Genomic DNA, 18,107 nt, shown 5'->3' with positions numbered 1-18,107 from the left:
GGGTATGTCCTGGGTGGTGGGGTCCTTAATGATGAAAGCTGCTTTTCTGAGGCACTGCTCCTTGAAGATTTCCTGGATACTACAGAGGTTGGTACCCATGATGGAAATGAATAATTTTACAATTCTCTGCAGATTCCTTCAATCCTGTGCATCGTAGATCATAGTTGGGAGCTTAACATTCAAGGATACACATTGTATTGAAAGGACAGAGGTGGTGAGATGTCTCTGTTCACAAAAAAATCAAATCCTTAGATGTGCATAGAGTTAAGGAACTGCAAAGTAAACAGATGCTGGTGGAAGTAATATACAGGCCTCCTAACAGTAGACTGGATATGGGATATAAATTACAACGGGAGAGAGAAGAGTATTGTAACAGAAAAGCAATACTATGACAGTGATGAAGGATTTCAATGTGCAGGCAGCTTGGGAAAATTAGGTCAGTATGTGATCTTAATGGAAGTAATTTGTAGAATGCCTATGAGATGGCTTTTTAGAGCAGATGTGGTTCAACCACCTAGGGTAAAGGCAATTCTGGATTAGATGCTGTGTACTGAACCAGATTTGATAAGGCAGTTTAAGGTATAGGAACCCTTAGGAGCCAGTGATCGTAATATGATAGAATACATCCTGCAGTTCGAGAGGGAAAAGATAAAGTCAGATGTATCAGTATTATAGTGGAGTAAGGGAATTTCAGAAGCATGAGAGAGGAACTGGTCAAAGTTGATTGAAAGGGGACACTAGAGGAATGATGGCAGAACAGCAATGGCTGGAGTTACTGTGGCAACTTGGAAAGTGAAGGAGAGATACATCCTGAAGATGAATTCTTCTTCTTCTTCTTCTGACTATCCATCCCATAGGATGATGAGGGTTGCATAGGTCCAGACCCAGGTTCTCGACATCCACTCCCGGATCCAGCAAGATGGCTGGGAGAAATTCCGTTGCAGTGAACAGCCAGACTAAGCAAGGGATGCCTTTTCCGCACTTCACGGCAAGTGTTTGCTAGTTGGCCGTTGACCCTACGAGAGAGTTCATCTGCCCTTTCACAGGTCTTGTTTTTCGTCCTATAGAGTATCTAGCCACCCTCCTCACCAGGCAAGACTGGTGGGGGAGCCGGTTTAGTTGCCGACCACCCGATCATGCGACAGGTAGCACTGGGTCACATGGTACCAGTAGCACTCAGACGAGTGACCTGACCTGATGATGAAGATGACGTAGTATTCTAAAGAGAGGATGAGGTAACTGTGGCTTACAAGGGAAGTTAAAGACACCAATAAAGCAAAAGGAAGGGCATATAATATAGCAGTGGGATGTTAAAGGATTGGAAGCTTTCAAAAAACCAAAAATAGACAACTAAAAAGCCATTAGGAGAGAAAAGATGAAATATGAAGGTAAGCCAGTCAATAATATAAAAGAAGATACCAGAAGGTTTTCTTTCAGATATATAAAGAGTAAAAGAGAGGCAAGAGTGGATATTGGACCACTGGAAAGTGACACTGAGAGATAGTAATGGTGAACAAAGAAATGACTGACAAACCTAATAAGCATTTTCACTGTGGAAGAAACCAGCCGTATGCTAACAATTCAAGAGTGTCAGGGGGCAGAAGTGAGTGTTGTTCCTATTACAAAAGAGAATGTGCTTGGGAAACTGAAAGATCTGAAGGTAAATAAGTCACCAGATGGACTACACCCTAGGATTCCGAAACAGGTGGCCGAAGAGTTTGTGGAGGCATTATTCATGATCTTTCTAGAATCTGTAGATTCTGGAATGGTTTTGGAGGACAGGAAAATTACAAATATCGTGCAACTCATTAAGAAGGGAGGGAGGCAGAAGAAAGGAAATTATAGGCCAGTTAACCTAAATTCAGTGGTTGGGAATATGCTGGAGTCCATTATTAATGATGAGGTTTTGGTGTACTTGTAGGAGCATGCTACAGTAGGCCAAAGTCAGCATGGATTCTTTCAGAGGAAGTCTTGCTTGACAAATCCATTGGAATTGTTTGAGAAAATAATAGGCAGGATAGAGTCAGTAGATGTTATTTGCTTGGATTTTCAGAAGGCCTTTGACAAGGTGCCAACCACAAGGCTCATTAACAAGATAGGAGCCCATGGTATTACAGGAAAGACACTAACATGGATAGAAGCTTGGCTCACTGGCAGGAGGAAAAGAGTGCGAATAAAAGGAGCCTTTTCTGGTTGACATCTGGTGACTAGTGGTGTTCCACAGGGGTTGTTATTGTCCCTGCTTCTTTATACAACATATTATACAACAATTTGGGTAACAGAATTAATGGGTTTGAGGCCAAGCTTTCAGATGATACAAAGATCTGTGGAGTGTTGAGGAAGCAGTGAGTCTTCAGAGGGATCTAAACAGATTGGGAGAATGGGCAAAGCAGTGATAAATGGAATATAATGTATGGTCAGGCACTTTGGTAGAAGGAAAAGAGGTGTAGATTATTTTCTAAATGGACAGGAAATTCAAAAGACAGAGGTGCAAAGGGACTTGGAAGTTCTTGTGCAGAATTCATTAAAGATTAACTTCCAGGTTAAGTCAGTGGTGAGGAAAGCAAATGTAATGTTAGCATTCATTTTGAGCAGGCGAAGAGTAAGGATCTAATTGCTGAGGCTTTATAAGGAATCGAGCAGCGTACTAGGAGTATTGTTTTGAGCCCCTTACCTAAGGAAGGATGTGCTGACATTGGAGAGGGTCCTGAGGAGGTTCACAAGAATGACTTCGGGAATGATTTTTAACATACAGATGACATTTGATGGCTCTGGTCTTTTACTCACTGGTGTTCAGAAGAATGACGGGGGATTTCATTGAAACTAATTGAATATTGAATGGCCTAGATAGAGTGGGACAGGCTAGGATCAGAGAGCACAGCCTCAGAATAGAGAGATGTCCACTTAGAATAGAGATAAGGGAGGATTTTCTTTAGCCAGAGTTTGGTGAATCTGTGGAATTCATTGCCATGGTTGGCTGTGGAGGCCCAGTCATTGAGAATATTTAACACTGAGGTTGATAGGTTCTTGATTAGATAGGGTGTCAAAGGTTATGGGGGGAAGGCAGGAGAATGGGGTTGAGAAGGATAATAGATCAGTCAAGGTGAAATGCGAAGCAGACTTGATCGTCCCTATGGCCTAATTCTGCTCCTATGTCTTATTGGCTTACAGGAGACTAACAAAGAATAAATGGGAAAATAATTAGAGTATGACAGCTTTAGTGGCATTGATAAAATATAGACATGTTGGGTGATTAAGTTTCACAGTTAAAGGTTTAATTAGATGTGGCTATACACAATGGAAGCTTCTCTACATATTGCCCTGTAATGTAACTATGTTGTATGTATTACTCTATGTAGATAAGATGATAATTCTGTATGTACAATGCTTCATATTGAACAGAACAAAACCATAATTACTCAATCATATACTGAAATTATACAGTACTATTTCAAACATAATTTTTATTCATAATGAAATCTCACCGATTTTTATTACCAAAAAACATTACACAATGACTGTTTAAAATACATTTTGGAAGCACTCTCATGAATTAAATATTTAATTTAAGGAAAGATAAACAGTCCTTTCTTAGACATAACAGTGAGGAGTGTAAGTGAATACAAAAGCCTCACCTTTGTGCAGATTGATCCTGTTACCGACTTGTGAAACTCTCCATTGATGAATATCTGCCAAGTAAAATAAACATCTCAATTTTATGGAAATTTCAACAATTTATTGCAAAATTGAAAATTATTTGTGCATATCAGAGGTCTATGCTTTAGAATACCATGAAATTGAAACGGCAATAGGTCCAGAATTAATTATTAAACACATAAATACTGTTGGAGGAAAGGAGGAGTGAGGCATGACTCTGCTTCAAATTCCTGAGGAAAAAAAAGTCAAGTTAGAAACCAATTAATCTTGGTTTCAGTAGAATGAGGGATGCAGCGAGGAGCATGCACTATGAATAATTTTTAAAAATAGGTAATTAGGAAGTTTAATCAGAGGAAGATGACCATAATGGCACAGATAGAATGTGGGTTCGAAAAAGTTCTCAGTTCTGTCCAGGTATGATAGTAAAACTAATTTTAAATTCAGAGTCATTAAGTTACACAGCATGGAAACTGTGCCTTTGACCCAACTTGTCCGTACTGACCAGGTTGCCTTCCTAAACTGAATCCATTCACCTGCATTTGGCCCAAATCCCACTATACCATTTCTAACCATGCACCTGTCCAAATGGATTTTAAACTTTGTAGTTATCGCCTGATCTACATAGAGTAATACATACAACAGTTACATTATAGGCCAATATGTAGAGAAGCTTCCATTGTGTGTAGTCACATCTAATTAAACTTCTACCATTTTCACTGGTAGCTTGTTCCACATAAAACACTAACCCCTGTGAGGGAAAACTTGCCTGTCAGATCCTCTTTGAATCTTTCCCCACACATCGGAAAACTCACCCTTCACGCTACCTTTGCCCTTCAAGATTTTATAAACCCCTATAATGTTACACTCCCTGCAGGAAGATTAGTCCCAGCCTATCCAGTCCTCACTTCACTACTCAAGCCTTCCACTCTCTGCAACATTCTTGTGAATCTTTTCTGTACCTTCTCTAACTTAATCACATTTTTCCTGTAGCATTGCAACCAGGACTGTATGAAATAAATCCATGGTGTGTTTTCACCAATGCCTCATCCAGCTATATCATGAATTCTAAACTCATATACTCATGCTTTGTCCAAATAAGCTAAGTGTAGGAGCCATGCATTTGTTCTCTATGTGCTGTACATTGATTTTGTTTATTATAGTAACTAGTCACATGAGTGGAGGCATGATAAAAGTGAAGGGAATAACTGAAGGATTCATGCTTTGTTCTTGGCAGTTTTTTGCTTGGGACTGGCAGATATCGTATCTTTTGCTGACCACTCAAGATCACTCGATAACATTCAGATATGCTTAGCTTACGCTTGGGTATTCTTAAATTTCATTGCTTCAAGATTGTATGCTTGTTCATTGCTAATAAAGGATTGCATACATATTCCTCAACTTTTGAAGCAATCATTACAGAAGCTGGGGGCGCGCCATGCAAGTTTACAGGTCTATGAGGTTGCTGAATGCAGCGACAAGTGTTTTGGTTTAGCCACTACAATAAGTATTTCATACGGCTTCTTCACCAACATGTTTACCTGTGTCCCCACTTTCAGGGAACTATGTACTTGTACTCCCAAGTCTCTCTGTCTACAACACTCTCTTGCCATTCACTGTGCAAGTCTTGCACTGCATTAATTTTCCAAAATCCATCACCAATTAATTAAATAAGACCCTTACCTTAATTAAATTTCATCTGCAATTCTATGGTTTACTCTCCCAGTTAAACTAGATCCTGTTGTGATCTTAGGCGATCTTCCTCAATATCCATCCCACAACCAACTTTGGTGACATCTGCAAACTTACTAATAATGCCACTTATATTTTCATCCAAATCATTAATTTGCTGTATATGGCAAACAGCAGGTAACCCAGCATTGATCCCTGTGGTAGATCACTTGTTGCAGGTCTGAGAAACAGCCCTCTACTTCCACCCTCTGACTCCTCCCACCAAGGCAATCTTGCATCCAATTCGATTGGCTAAATCTCCCCAGATCCCATATGATCTAACCTTTCCAATCTGCTAACTTGTGGGATCTTGTCAAAAATCTAGCCAAACTCCACATAGACTGTGTTTACTGTCCTGTTATGCTTAATCCTTTTGCTCATCTTTTCCAAAAACACACTCAAATGCTTGAGATATAATTTCCCACACATAAAGCCATCTGTCCCTAAGCAGTCCTTGTATAGAGATCCTTTCATTTAATCTCTCCTTCAGTAACATTCTCACCACTAATATTAGGCTCAACAGCTTGTATTTTTCTGGCTTGCTTTTGCAGTTCAACATTTTTCTGTTTTCTGGTACCACATCTATGGATAAGGAAGATACAAACACCTCCATCACAGTCTCAGCAGTTTATTCCCTTGCTTCCAATAGCATTTTAGGATTCACTTGGTCAAGCTGCAGGGATTTAGCTACCAGTATATGCTCAAGACTACCAATCTCATCTCTTTCATTAACACCAGTATGTTTCAGAACATCACTGTTCTCTTCCCTGAACTCTGCAGTTTCCATGACATTCCATGACCAGACATAAAAAACTCCTATTACACAATACATGAAATTCCAGAACAATATGTTAGAATATAAGGAGCACTTACTGAGGTTTGAATTGATATTTGGTTTTGTTTTAATTTGCCATACTTGAGGGAAGGTTGCATCACTAATTCAGCATTTGCCTAGAATAACTCATTTGGCATTGCTCTGTGATCCAAGGTCAATAAAGACAATGCAGATGGCTCCTTCTCAGGAGAGGCATAAGAAACTACAGATGCTGGAATCCGGAGCAACAAACAAAATGCTGGTGGAACTCAGCAGGCTTGATAGCATCTGTTGAGAGAAATTACCTGAAATGTCAACTATTACCCTGCTCAGATGTTGCATGGCTCATCGAGTTCCTACAACATGTTGTTTGCTGCTCCTTTTCTACAGAAGCAGAACCCCTAACATTATTACCAGTTGGTCACAACTAATATTACGTTGATCATCCAACGTCTTAAACCTGAGTCAACTAAGTTGGACTAATGTGAAATAATAATAAATTCATTTTCATTGGCAGCCTGCTTCCTTAAAACATCAATATTCTAGCCTATTAGTTTCCATTTTTCTAAAATCTAAGATTTAAATAATTCAAACTATTTTGCATGTCTCGGTCCCTACGTACTCTGTAACCTTGAACAAATGTTCCATTGCTGCATCCCATTTCATCCATCGAAGGCTTCTCCCAGACAACCATCAAGCCATTCTGGCCGACTCTGTCAGTAATGCGCACTAAGCCAACTGGAGCAGGAGGTTCTGGAGAAAAGAAGGCAGTATAAAACTTGTGAATAAAACAGAACCTCTGTAAATCAAGTGAACTATCCTAGACTCAGCTGTTAGAAGAATATTTTTTAAAAGTTACATGCTCACTGACAACTGATGACATACTTTTCCCTGAATGCATTGTTAACTTGGTTTACTTTTTGCACCATATGATGCTTTTAGCAACTATAGATTTGATCTACATCTACTAAGTATGAGGAGCCACAGGCTAGGTAACCCTGCTGAGTTTGCTGGATCAGTAGTAGTACTGCACTGATCCAGAAGATGGTCATAACTAAGACCATAGTTTCAGGAGCAGAATTAAGCCATTTGGCCCATCGAGTCTGCTCTTCTATTCCACCATGGCTGATCCTGGATCCCACTCAACCTCATACATCTGCCATCTCTCCATAACCTTTGATGCCCTGACCAATCAAGAAACTATCAGATTTTCGCTTTAAATATACCCAGGGTCTTGGCCTCCACAGCTGTCTGTGGTGGAGAATTCCATAGATTAACTACTCTCTGGCTAGAAAAGTCACTCCTTACCTCTGTCCTAAAGGGCCGCCCCTCAATTTTGAGGCTGTGCTCGCCAGTTCTGGACACACCCAGCATCGGAAACATTCTCTCCACATCTACCCTAACTAGTCCTTTCAACATGCAGTTAGTGTCAATGAGATTCACCCCCCCCCCCCAATTCATCTAAATTCCAGTGAGCACAGGCCCAAAGCTGCCAAAAGCTCCTCATATGTTAACCCCTTCATTCCCGGAATCATCGTTGTGAACCTCCTCTCGACTCTCTCCAATGACAACACATCCTTTCTGAGCTATGAGGCCCAACACTGTTGACAATACTCCAAGTGCAGCCTGACTATAACTCTCTGAATACTTCTCCAATGGCAATCTGTTGGAGCACAGTTTAGTGAGAGTTGGACTGAGCAGCTCAGTGTGGAAAGGGGCTAAGTCTGTAAAAAAAAAGTAAACATTTATTTCAAGGGTCCATTCTGCCTCCAGAGTCTGCCCCACCACTTGAAAATTCCAAATTTATTAACTATCCAGTTGCATTGTTTTTCCATCACAAGTCTAATAAGAGATAGGAAGAGCCTCCACTCCTATATAACCAACTGGAAATTTTTGGAAAAATTAGAATCGGAATCAGATTTAATATCACCAGCATATGCTATGAAATTGGTTAACTTTCTGATTGTTGTACAATATAATACATGATAAATATAGAAAGAAAAACTGAAATACAGTAAGTATATATTAAAATAGTTACGTTCAAATAAGAAGTGCAAAAAACAGAAATAAATAAAAAAATAAGTTCTCATCAGACTGGTTATCACAAATCAGGAAAAAGTCTAGTCAATTAATGAATTGAAAATGATAAATCTTACATACAGATGAGAATGAAACAATTTATTTGCAGTCTATCCCCAGCACATCCCTAAGTTGTGTTGGTTACTAATGCAGATGATGCACTTCACTGTACCTTTTGATGTACAGGTGTTCCCCCGCTTTCGAAAGTTCAATTTATGCCACTTTGCTTTTATGAAAGATCTACATTAGTACCTGTTTGTGCTAACTGAAAGAAATCCAAAGGGGATTTTTGCTTTTACGAAAAAAGGCGCCCACTTTAAACTTGCATTTACCCCGAGAAAGACTACCATGACCGTGAAGACTTGCGCGGGCAGGTGTGTGCGCATGTATGCACATGCCAATTTTTTTCCTACAAATTGGTTTTGGCTAAATCTTCCCGATTCTGATAAGTGAAAGTATACTGTACATACATTAATTCTACTTTATAAAGGCTGTGTATTTATCACATCATATCTGCTTTTGCTATACGTTCGTGTTATTTTAGGTTTTATGTGCTATTTGGTATGATTTGGTAGGTTATTTTTTGGGTCTGGCAACGATCATGAATTTTTTCCCATATAAATTAATGGTAATTACTTCTTCGCTTTAGCTTTACACCATTTCGACTTACAAAAGGTTTCATAGGAATGCTCTACTTTCGGATAGCGGAGGAAACCTGTACATGTATTAAAATACTGAAACTGAATCTGAAAAAAATTACCTTGTTCCATCTTTGAATGTCGCCATTCCCCAGACGGATGCTGCTTGCTGTGCTCTTCATGATTTGATGCACATCTATCTGACAGGTTGCCAGTTGCTGTCAATCCGACATGTGTGTCGCTCTCTCTCGAGGTCATTATGCTTTTTAAGTCACTTGCATCATTGTATGCCTGGTCATATGGCATCTCAAAGCAATCCTCAGAACTGCAATAAAATTGCTCAGCAAACTTTGACGGGCACAGTTGTTCCTTCCCCTTTTCCGTAGCTTGCTTTTGAGCCTTAAAGTTAGAATATTCCATTTCATTATGTAACCTTGATACACTGAGCTGAGAAGTACGTATAGCAGGAGTGGATAGTGAATCAGGACTTGCTTTTGTGGAGGTCACCTACAGAGGGAATATGATTCACATTAGAAGATGAGGAACAATGACTGAAGTAGGCCAAACAATCCATTGAGAGCGCTCTGCCATCCAATAAGGTCATAGCTGATCCGATCTTAGGCTCAACACTATGGTCTCCCTCTCTTCCCATATTACTTGCCTCTTTGTAATTGAAATCTCATTAACTAAGGTATTTTATAAAGATTCCAGTAACAAGACCTTAGGTATCTTAAATATGTAATATCATCAGGTTAGTACCTGATGATATTACATATTTAAGATATGGTTTTAAGATAATTCACATTAAACTGGTTGCATCAAGCAGTCATTCAATCAGAAACAGAAGGGTGACAGTCCATAAATGCCTCTGAACAATATATTGGGCTATGCCTAAATTTAGTTGTCACCTTGATTAACTGTATTAACTGTTATCATCTTTAGCTGTATTTAATTGATCAGCTTTTTGGTGAAGGGTTTTACTTATCCATTGAAAGAAATGACTCACCTCTGTCTTTGACATCATGAATAATTCTAAACTTCATGAATCTTGACACCTTAAATATCACTTTCCAAAAGCCTTTGTTGCCTATAATTTCAAGGCCATCTGTATCCTATATACCTCCAATCAAACACCACTTCTTTTACTAATCCATCTCTTCCCCTATGCTTCACACTCTGTCCTCCTGATCCTCCCAAAATTATTTACTTCTTTTATCTGCATTCAGAGATACAAAGTGGAACAGAGCTGTCTGACCTGACAAGCTGCACAGCCCAGCAGCTCACCTGTGTAACTCTGGCCTAATCACTGGTCAATTCACATTGACCAATTACCTACTGGCTGGTAGGCCTTTCGATTGTGGAAGAAAACTGGAGCACACAGAATTTACCCAGGTGGTCACAGGGACGAACATACAAACTCCTGAGAGATGAGGTCAGAATTGAACTCTGAACTCTGCACCCTGATCTGTAATAGCTTCGTACTAACCATTACACTTCCATGCACAAAGACCTAATCAGTGCTGGCTTCAATACTCACAAGTTTCCTTTCTCAATTTCACATATACCACTTCCTTTTTTTTGTAATTTATTTTTTTAATTGAAGTTCATCATCAAACATTTCCATAAGATGTATTTCAGACATTGTACATATATACACGTATACCACTTCCAATCCCTCTTAAATTCTTCTAAATTACAGTCACCATCTTCAAAAAAATGTGCTTTCATCAATGCCCATTTCTAAACTTATTTATTCCCCAAGACTATAAACAAATCACCATCTCACATATACACTCTTACATTCCCAGAACTTTCCACAGCATCAAGTCTGGAAAGCTTATAAACAAATAAAACATGAATGCACTTCAGCATCACTGTTTCTTCTCATCTCGTTAGGTTTCTTTCCTGTTAGTGACACACTTGATCATTTAGCCTCCCTGCCTGGGTGCATGTCCGTGTGCCATATCCTGGTGATGTGACAGGTACCGTCTCCACTGAAAACGGTTATATCATCTACATACTAATGCCTGCTTTAACCCATCCATCTGTCTTGTTTGATTCTTCATACTTCAGTAGCCGTCAGCTAAACAGAGTCATGTCTTACAGTGAGATTACCATTCTCTCAACTCCATTTTCACTTGTCTTTTGCTGTTTTCTGCCACGTTATTTAGCATATTTGCCTACTCCATTCCATTGTTTACCTGTATTCAGTGCAGAATATCTCCCTTTCTGCTTCAGGATCATAGCCTTCATGGTCATGCAAAGCAGACAGGAACCTACTGTTCCTTCATTGATTCCCACACTAGAATCTCCACCTTTCACACAGAATTTTGCTATTTTTCCTAATATTGACCTTTTGATTTCTTCTGCTCACCACCCCTGCCCCCAACTTCCTCCTACTCTGGTTTGCAGTAAGACCTTTGTCTTGTCTCTACTATCCATGGAAATTAAACTATGATGACACTAGATATAGGAAATAAGTATTGGATTGTTCTAGGTAAGATACAATTCAGAGAAGTTAATGATGAAAAGTTATTTGTTGAGATAACATAAAAGTAGAAACTCCTTGTTTAGTTATTAACACAGCAACACATATGCTATTGTCTTTCACAAGTTGTTTAGCACCATCCATATGGTAAACACTTATAATTACAGCTGTAACAAACACCACTTTTACTTGTATAATTCTGCACTTTGTTTAACAAAATTAACAGTGACTAAGAGTAGTCCCAGCAGCAGCTGAACACTCATGTGGCAAATCTATGTGTCAACTATTGAGGTTTAGGTGCTTCCTCGGTCAGCAGGGACACGTGATGCTCGGGAGTGAAGGGTTTTCTGGTGATTCACGGCTTGCTTCACAATCTACCGACGACAAGCTGCTTATAATAGATGATCACGAGGGGCAGACTGAAGAGGAAGGTGAGGAGGAATAGCATCAGAAACAAGGGAAAATCTGTTGATGCTGGAAATCCAAGCAATACACACAAAATGCTAGAGGATCTCAGCAGGTCAGGCAGCATCTATGGAAAAGAGTGAACAGTCGATGTTTCGGTCCAAGACCCTTCCTCAGGAATAGCATCAGAGGCTTTCAGGTATTTGGCCTGCACGTGGAAAGGGTACTCACTGCCCTATAATATTACAGAACCATTGAGTGATGAGACCTAACATCAGACTCAGTGCACAGTCCGTACATGATGTCCCTGTTGCTATTTCAGGATGCAGTAAATAATACATCATTTATTTACAATCCTTCTAACGCCTTCCCTATGAAGATCACAGTAAAATAAAGAACAGATGCATCAATCCAGAAGGAAGATCTTTATGCAACTCAAAATAAGCTTCCATTTTACAGTATATTTTATTTTTATTTGTAATTTGAATACTGTAGCAAGCAAACATCAGCTCTAAGCAATCCGATGTATTTGTGTTGTTTTCTAAATAGCTTACTAGGTCCTTGCAAAGCTAATAATCCACTTATTGAAATCAACATCTGAAAAATTAAGTAACAAAGTAATTCAAGTGTCACAAAATCATAGAAATCTCAGCCTCCAAAGAATTCCAGTATTAGCCTCTTATTATTTTCTGCTAGTCTGGGGTCTTACAGGCTTGCTAAAGTTATACTGCTGGAGACTGACACTGATGATTGATGGCATGGTGTAGCAAAATTTCAGCTTTGCAATTCCCCGAGGTACCAAATGAGGTCCAAGATCTTTCCCAAAGGGGGAAGCAGAGAGAAAATAAAATCTGAACCACTATTTCTTTCAAATTTTATTTGTTGTTTGCCTTCAATCTTGAAGCACAATTAAAGATTTTGACATTTCAGAATTACTGACCTGGTATTTATGACTCTGCGGTTGCCTCATTGCTTTGGTTTTCCCTGGACTGCTCATTCTGCAACTTGGCAGATGATGAAGTTTGTCCATCTCCTCAACAAAAGCAACTGGAACCAATCCCAGTCTCCCGTTTACTTCAGCAGGGTACATCCCGTGGCTGTCTGCCATCCCAGTGACATACACAATATCTCCAGCAGATAGACTCAGCTAAAGAGGGGAAAAATTACATTTCATGACATCTCATAATAAAGCCTATTGTTGTATTCATTTAAATACAGTCTGAGGTTAAATTTAATTAGCTAAGTGGCAGCTGAAAACAACAGGCATTTTCTTTTGTAGTGTGTAGCTCATAAAATTAGCTGAAATCTTCCTTTCCGAGACAGAAGAAGAAAACCCCTTACTGCTCTGAAGATCCCTGTGAAGAATATCCTCAAGGCTCTGAGCTGAAGATCTGCAGTTGAACTGGGAGCTATGAAGTAAAGTGTTGAATCAGAATTCTAAAAACTGAAGACTGCCTTTTAAGCAATTCAGTTGTAAAATTATTCTTTTGTAGAGCAAACGGAGCCTTTGTGTGGTACGCAAAAGAATTTAATCTAAAAATCAAATATTAATCTGAGTGGATCCTTTGTGTAGAGGTCACTCATCTTCAAAAATGTGTATATAGTCCTCTATCTGCTCGAGTTGCATGCGGTTGGAGTGTGGGGTGTACGTACAAAATTGATATGCACATTCCAAGGTTGAGAGCAGAACAGGCCACTCACATAGATGCAGATCTTGGCAATAGTTATTTGATAGGCACCAGCCTATCCAGTCAGTAGTGAAAAGTCAGAGGCATTAACCTTCTGGAAGGTAAAAGTTGCTTTAGAATTTTTCTTCGTGTTTGCTCCCATCCCAGCCCTCACTCCCACCTTCTGACAGCAATTGCTCCTCTGGATGTCGGTCTCTGACATCGTGCTTCTCTGTCCTCTTCAATGGCCCTTCACCCAATCACATCCCTGGACTTCCCTTACCATCTGGCAGTGTGTCCAACCTCTCATGTCCTGATCTTCAATCTCCTGATACCTTATGCCTGATTCTCAATGTCCCTGACCTTTCATATTTTGGTCTTCAATCTAACCATCTTCATTGATCCAATGTTGAATGCCTCTGCCTTCCAATTCCTACCCTTCATTGCTTTCCCCACTCCCCCCCCCCCTCCAATCTGGTTTTCACTAGCTTGGGCCTTCATTCCACTGCATTCAATGTCCCTGCCTTCAGCCATCTGGTCTTCAGTGCATCAGTTCCCTTCTGTTGGCCGGAAAGAACTGCAATCTACAAATCAATGAATTCGAATGAATCAAGACAGTGGAAGCAGACAGACCAATTGTCTTTGTTCTTGCCATGTTCTTGTCAAAGTTCAATCTTTAGGTGTTAATATTGAAGTAGTAAAATGGATTCAACAGTGGCTGGATGGGAGATGCCAGAGAGTAGTGGTGGATAACTGTTTGTCAGGTTGGAGTGGTATGCCTCAGGGATCTGTACTGGGTCCAATGTTGTTTGTCATATACATTAATGATCTGGATGATGGGGTGGTAAATTGGATTAGTAAGTATGCAGATGATACGAAGATAGGTGGTGCTGTGGATAATGAAGTAGGTTTTCAAAGCTTGCAGAGAGATTTAGGCCAGTTAGAAGAGTGGGCTGAAAGATGGCAGATGGAGTTTAATGCATATAAGTGTGAGGTGCTACATTTTGGTAGGAATAATCACAATAGGACATATATGGTAAGTGGTAGGGCATTGAAAAATGCAGTAGAACAGACTAATCTAGGAATAATGGTGCATAGTTCCCCGAAGATGGAATCTCATGTGGATAGGATGGTGAAGAAAGCTTTTGGTATGCTGGCCTTTATAAATCAGAGCATTGAGTATAGCAGTTGGGATGTAATGTTAAAATTATACAAGGCATTGGTAAGGCCAAATTTGGAGTATTGTGTACAGTTCTGGTCACTGAATTATAGGAAAGATGTCAACAAAATAGAGAGAGTACAGAGCAGATTTACTAGACTGTTACCTGGGTTTCAGCACCTAAGTTACAGATAAAGGTTAAACAAGTTAGGTCTTTATTCTTTGGAGCATAGAAGGTTGAGGGGGGACTTGATAGAGGTATTTAAGATTATGATGGGGATAGATAGAGTTGACGTTGATAGGCTTTTTCCATTGAGAGAAGGGGAGATTCAAACAAGAGGACATGAGTTGAGAGTTGGGGGGCAAAGTTTAGGGGTAACGCGAGGGGGAATTTCTTTACTCAGAGAGTGGTAGCTATGTAGAACGAGCTTCCAGTAGATGTGGGACAGGCAGGTTCGATATTGTCTTTTAAAGTAAAATTGGATAGGTATATGGACAGGAAAGGAATGGAGGGTTATGGGTTGAGTGCAGATCGGTGGGACTAGGTGAAAGTAAGCATTCGGTATGGACTAGAAGGGCCAAGATGGCCTGTTTCTGTGCTGTAATTGTTATATGGTTATAAAAAGGGGGAATGTGACCAGACCAAGATTACCGTGGGCTGAACAATTATGCCTAACTTGTATATTGTTAACATCTAATTAGTACATTAGGTACTAATAGGCTTCCACTAGAAAGAGAAAAACATATGAAAAATACAAAAAGTTCTATGTTATGCTACAAAGATCATGCTTAGAACCCAGTACTTGCCAACATTTCAATTACCCAGTCATTGACCAGCTGGCCTGAGCAGTTTTCAATTCATTCAGCAGATTTTCTGATTTATAAGGGCATATTTTTGTGCAGCATGAGGAACATAAACAAACCACATGTTTATCCCTCACCATTGCATTTCATCATTATGCATCACAATTCATCACAAGAAAATTATTTTAGCTGCTTTGTGGAAACAAGGTGGGCTGAGGATAAAGAAATACTGGTCACTGTTAATTTTCCTTTTGTAGGAGTGGCGTAATAGGGTTAATAAGATGGCACTGTTGGAAGCCAGTGTCGTCCTGAACCCCTTACTAGCTTTGTTCCGTGTGGTTATAAAGAAGGACTTGAGGAAACTGAAGGAGTAAACAGGGAATTACTTACCACTGGCAGCACAGTGTGGGGCATGTTAGGATTAGGGTGATAGTCAGCAGTGGCCACACATGCCCTGTGGGTCAAAGATGTTCTGTAATCAACAAAGCCTTGGCTTCCATGAGAGACAGAGCTTGAAAAACAAGGACTGAAACCTAAAATTAATATATAGACAACAACTCTTCAATATAAATGCCTAATTTAATTCTATTTTTCAATGTGTATTTTTTTATGCCTTCCAGAAACATAAAATAGTTTCATGTCAGTTATTTTGTGTATTTTAAATACTGAAAAGCTGCCTTTTAAGGTAAGAAATCTGTTCCACTCTAAACAACAACCACACCTAAGTTTACAGTGCCCTGGTTGGTGATGTAATGGAGAGTAGCCCATCTGAATGCTAAAGCAAAATACTACAGAATCTGGAATTCTGAAATAAAAGCAGCAAATTTTGGAAATAATCAGCAGGGCAGTTAGTGCGCAGAGAGCAAGCATCATCAATCTGAAATATAAATGCTGTTTCTCTGCCCAACATGGTCTGTTTTATTTTAGTTCTAGATGCTACCTGGTGCTGAAACTGATTATCTACAGACAACAGAGGTGGCAGTGAAAGAATCAGATAGAAATGAGATTAAATGAGGCAGGGAGGTCTTAGGCCAAAGGTTGATGATGGTCGGCCAAAAGCTTTGAGTATGAATACTGCACATCATTTAGAAAGCAAACGGGTTTATCCAAGCTTGGTTTCAGAAGGGGCTGTATGTCTGACAAGCACATGCACAGTCAGAATTAGCCTTCAATCAGAGTGCGTCCTGGGCCTGAAGGTAGGGAAAATGGAGCCGTATACCGGATGGTCTGGAAGAGAAATAGAGCTCTGCTCATATGATCAGAAGCAGAGGAGAAAGAAAGAAAAATTAAGCTAACGATCAGACTAGTCGGGTCAATGATTGGCCAAGGATTGGGAATGGAAATAAGGTAAAATCTGGAAGAGGGGCACTGCAGATTGAGGCCTTCAACATGAGTCTTGGGTGAATTCTGCAGTTCGGTGGTTATGCTGCTGGAGTGGGAGGAATTGATGAGAGTACTGGGAATCACCTCAAGTAGATCCATTGTTGCACTGGGAAGGTCGAATTTTCCTGGGAATGACCATTGTTGGTTGGTCTGGGATAACTTAGACCAAGTTCCCTGCAGCACTCTAGAGGGAGTAAAGTATAACAAAGCATCTCATATTTTCCTACATGGAAATTATAATCCTAATATGTGCAAATTGACACAAAAATAGCTATGCACTAGAAAAGATATTTGATCGATCCATAGAGAATTACCTGGTAGGTAGTATGCACGGAGGGATTCTATATTTACACATGTATCTGGATCCTCAAATGTACACCAGCCATATTTCACACATCATTTGTTTTTGAGTATCAACAGGTATGTTTAATTAGATTTTTGCATAATTTTCATGCTATTAATTAATTAAAATAGTGTTATGAAATAACTTATCACTTTAAAACTTTAAAAAAAGGTGTTTTAAAGTCTCTGGTCATCTGAGATATTTAGAAATAGTGAAAAGATCTTCTGCGAACACAGGCAGACCAATTCAGCCCAAAATCCCTGTCTACTCTATGAAAGAAAATAATTTCAAATGCAAAATCCTGACAACTCAATGCAATCGAATTTCTAGCTTTGTATATTTTCTCATTGCTATGCATATTAGCTTGTTGGTGAGAGGCAACAAGTGGGAATAAAGGGAGCCTTTTCTAGTCAGCTGCCAGTGACCAGTGGTGTTCCACAGGGGTCTGTGTTGGGACCAGTTCTTTTTACGTTATATGTCAATGATTTGGATGAGAGAATTGATGGTTTTGTTGCAGAGTTTGTGATGATACGAAGATAGGTAGAGGAGCAGGTAGTTTTGAGGAAGTAGAGAGTCTACAGAACGACTTAGATTAGGAAAATGGGCAAAGAACTGTCAGATGGAATACAGTATCGGGAAATGTATGGTCATGCACTTTGGAAAAGGGATCTGGGAGTCTTTGTGCAGGATTCCCTAAAAGTTAATTTTTAGGTTGAGTGTGTGGTGAGGAAGGCAAATATGATGTTAGCATTCATTTCAAGAAGACGAGGGAGGGAGGGAGGAAGGAAGGAAGGAAAATAAAAAAAATTGGATGGGTATATGGACAGGAAAGGAATGAAGGGTTATGGGCTGAGTGCAGGTCGGTGGGACGAGGTGACAGTAAGCGTTCAGCACGGACTAGAAGGACCTAGATGGCCTGTTTCCGTGCTGTAATTGTTATAT

At 39.7% G+C, this 18,107-nt stretch overlaps 1 protein-coding gene across 5 annotated transcripts in view; it reads right to left on the bottom strand.

The window, feature by feature from the left end:
• LOC132391707 (centrosome-associated protein CEP250-like) overlaps positions 1–18,107 on the bottom strand; it is a 149,059-nt gene that overhangs the window by 47,420 nt on the left and 83,532 nt on the right. For 4 of the 5 annotated variants that reach the window (XM_059965256.1, XM_059965258.1, XM_059965257.1 and 1 more), the window contains 6 exons: positions 16,907–17,006; positions 15,830–15,893; positions 12,750–12,956; positions 9,039–9,423; positions 6,822–6,952; positions 3,636–3,689 (listed from right to left, as the gene is read on the bottom strand). In XM_059965256.1, the coding sequence (XP_059821239.1) occupies positions 3,636–3,689; positions 6,822–6,952; positions 9,039–9,423; positions 12,750–12,956; positions 15,830–15,893; positions 16,907–17,006 (941 nt within the window). Of the gene's footprint in view, positions 1–3,635; positions 3,690–6,821; positions 6,953–9,038; positions 9,424–12,749; positions 12,957–15,829; positions 15,973–16,906; positions 17,007–18,107 lie in introns of all 5 variants that reach the window. The other variant, XM_059965255.1, reaches the window with a different exon arrangement.

This window comes from Hypanus sabinus, chromosome 3 (assembly GCF_030144855.1).
Source record: "Hypanus sabinus isolate sHypSab1 chromosome 3, sHypSab1.hap1, whole genome shotgun sequence".
Classification (NCBI taxonomy): domain Eukaryota; kingdom Metazoa; phylum Chordata; class Chondrichthyes; order Myliobatiformes; family Dasyatidae; genus Hypanus; species Hypanus sabinus.
The sequence above is the reverse complement of the archived record's forward strand: the minus strand, read 5'-3'. Positions and strand labels throughout refer to the sequence as shown.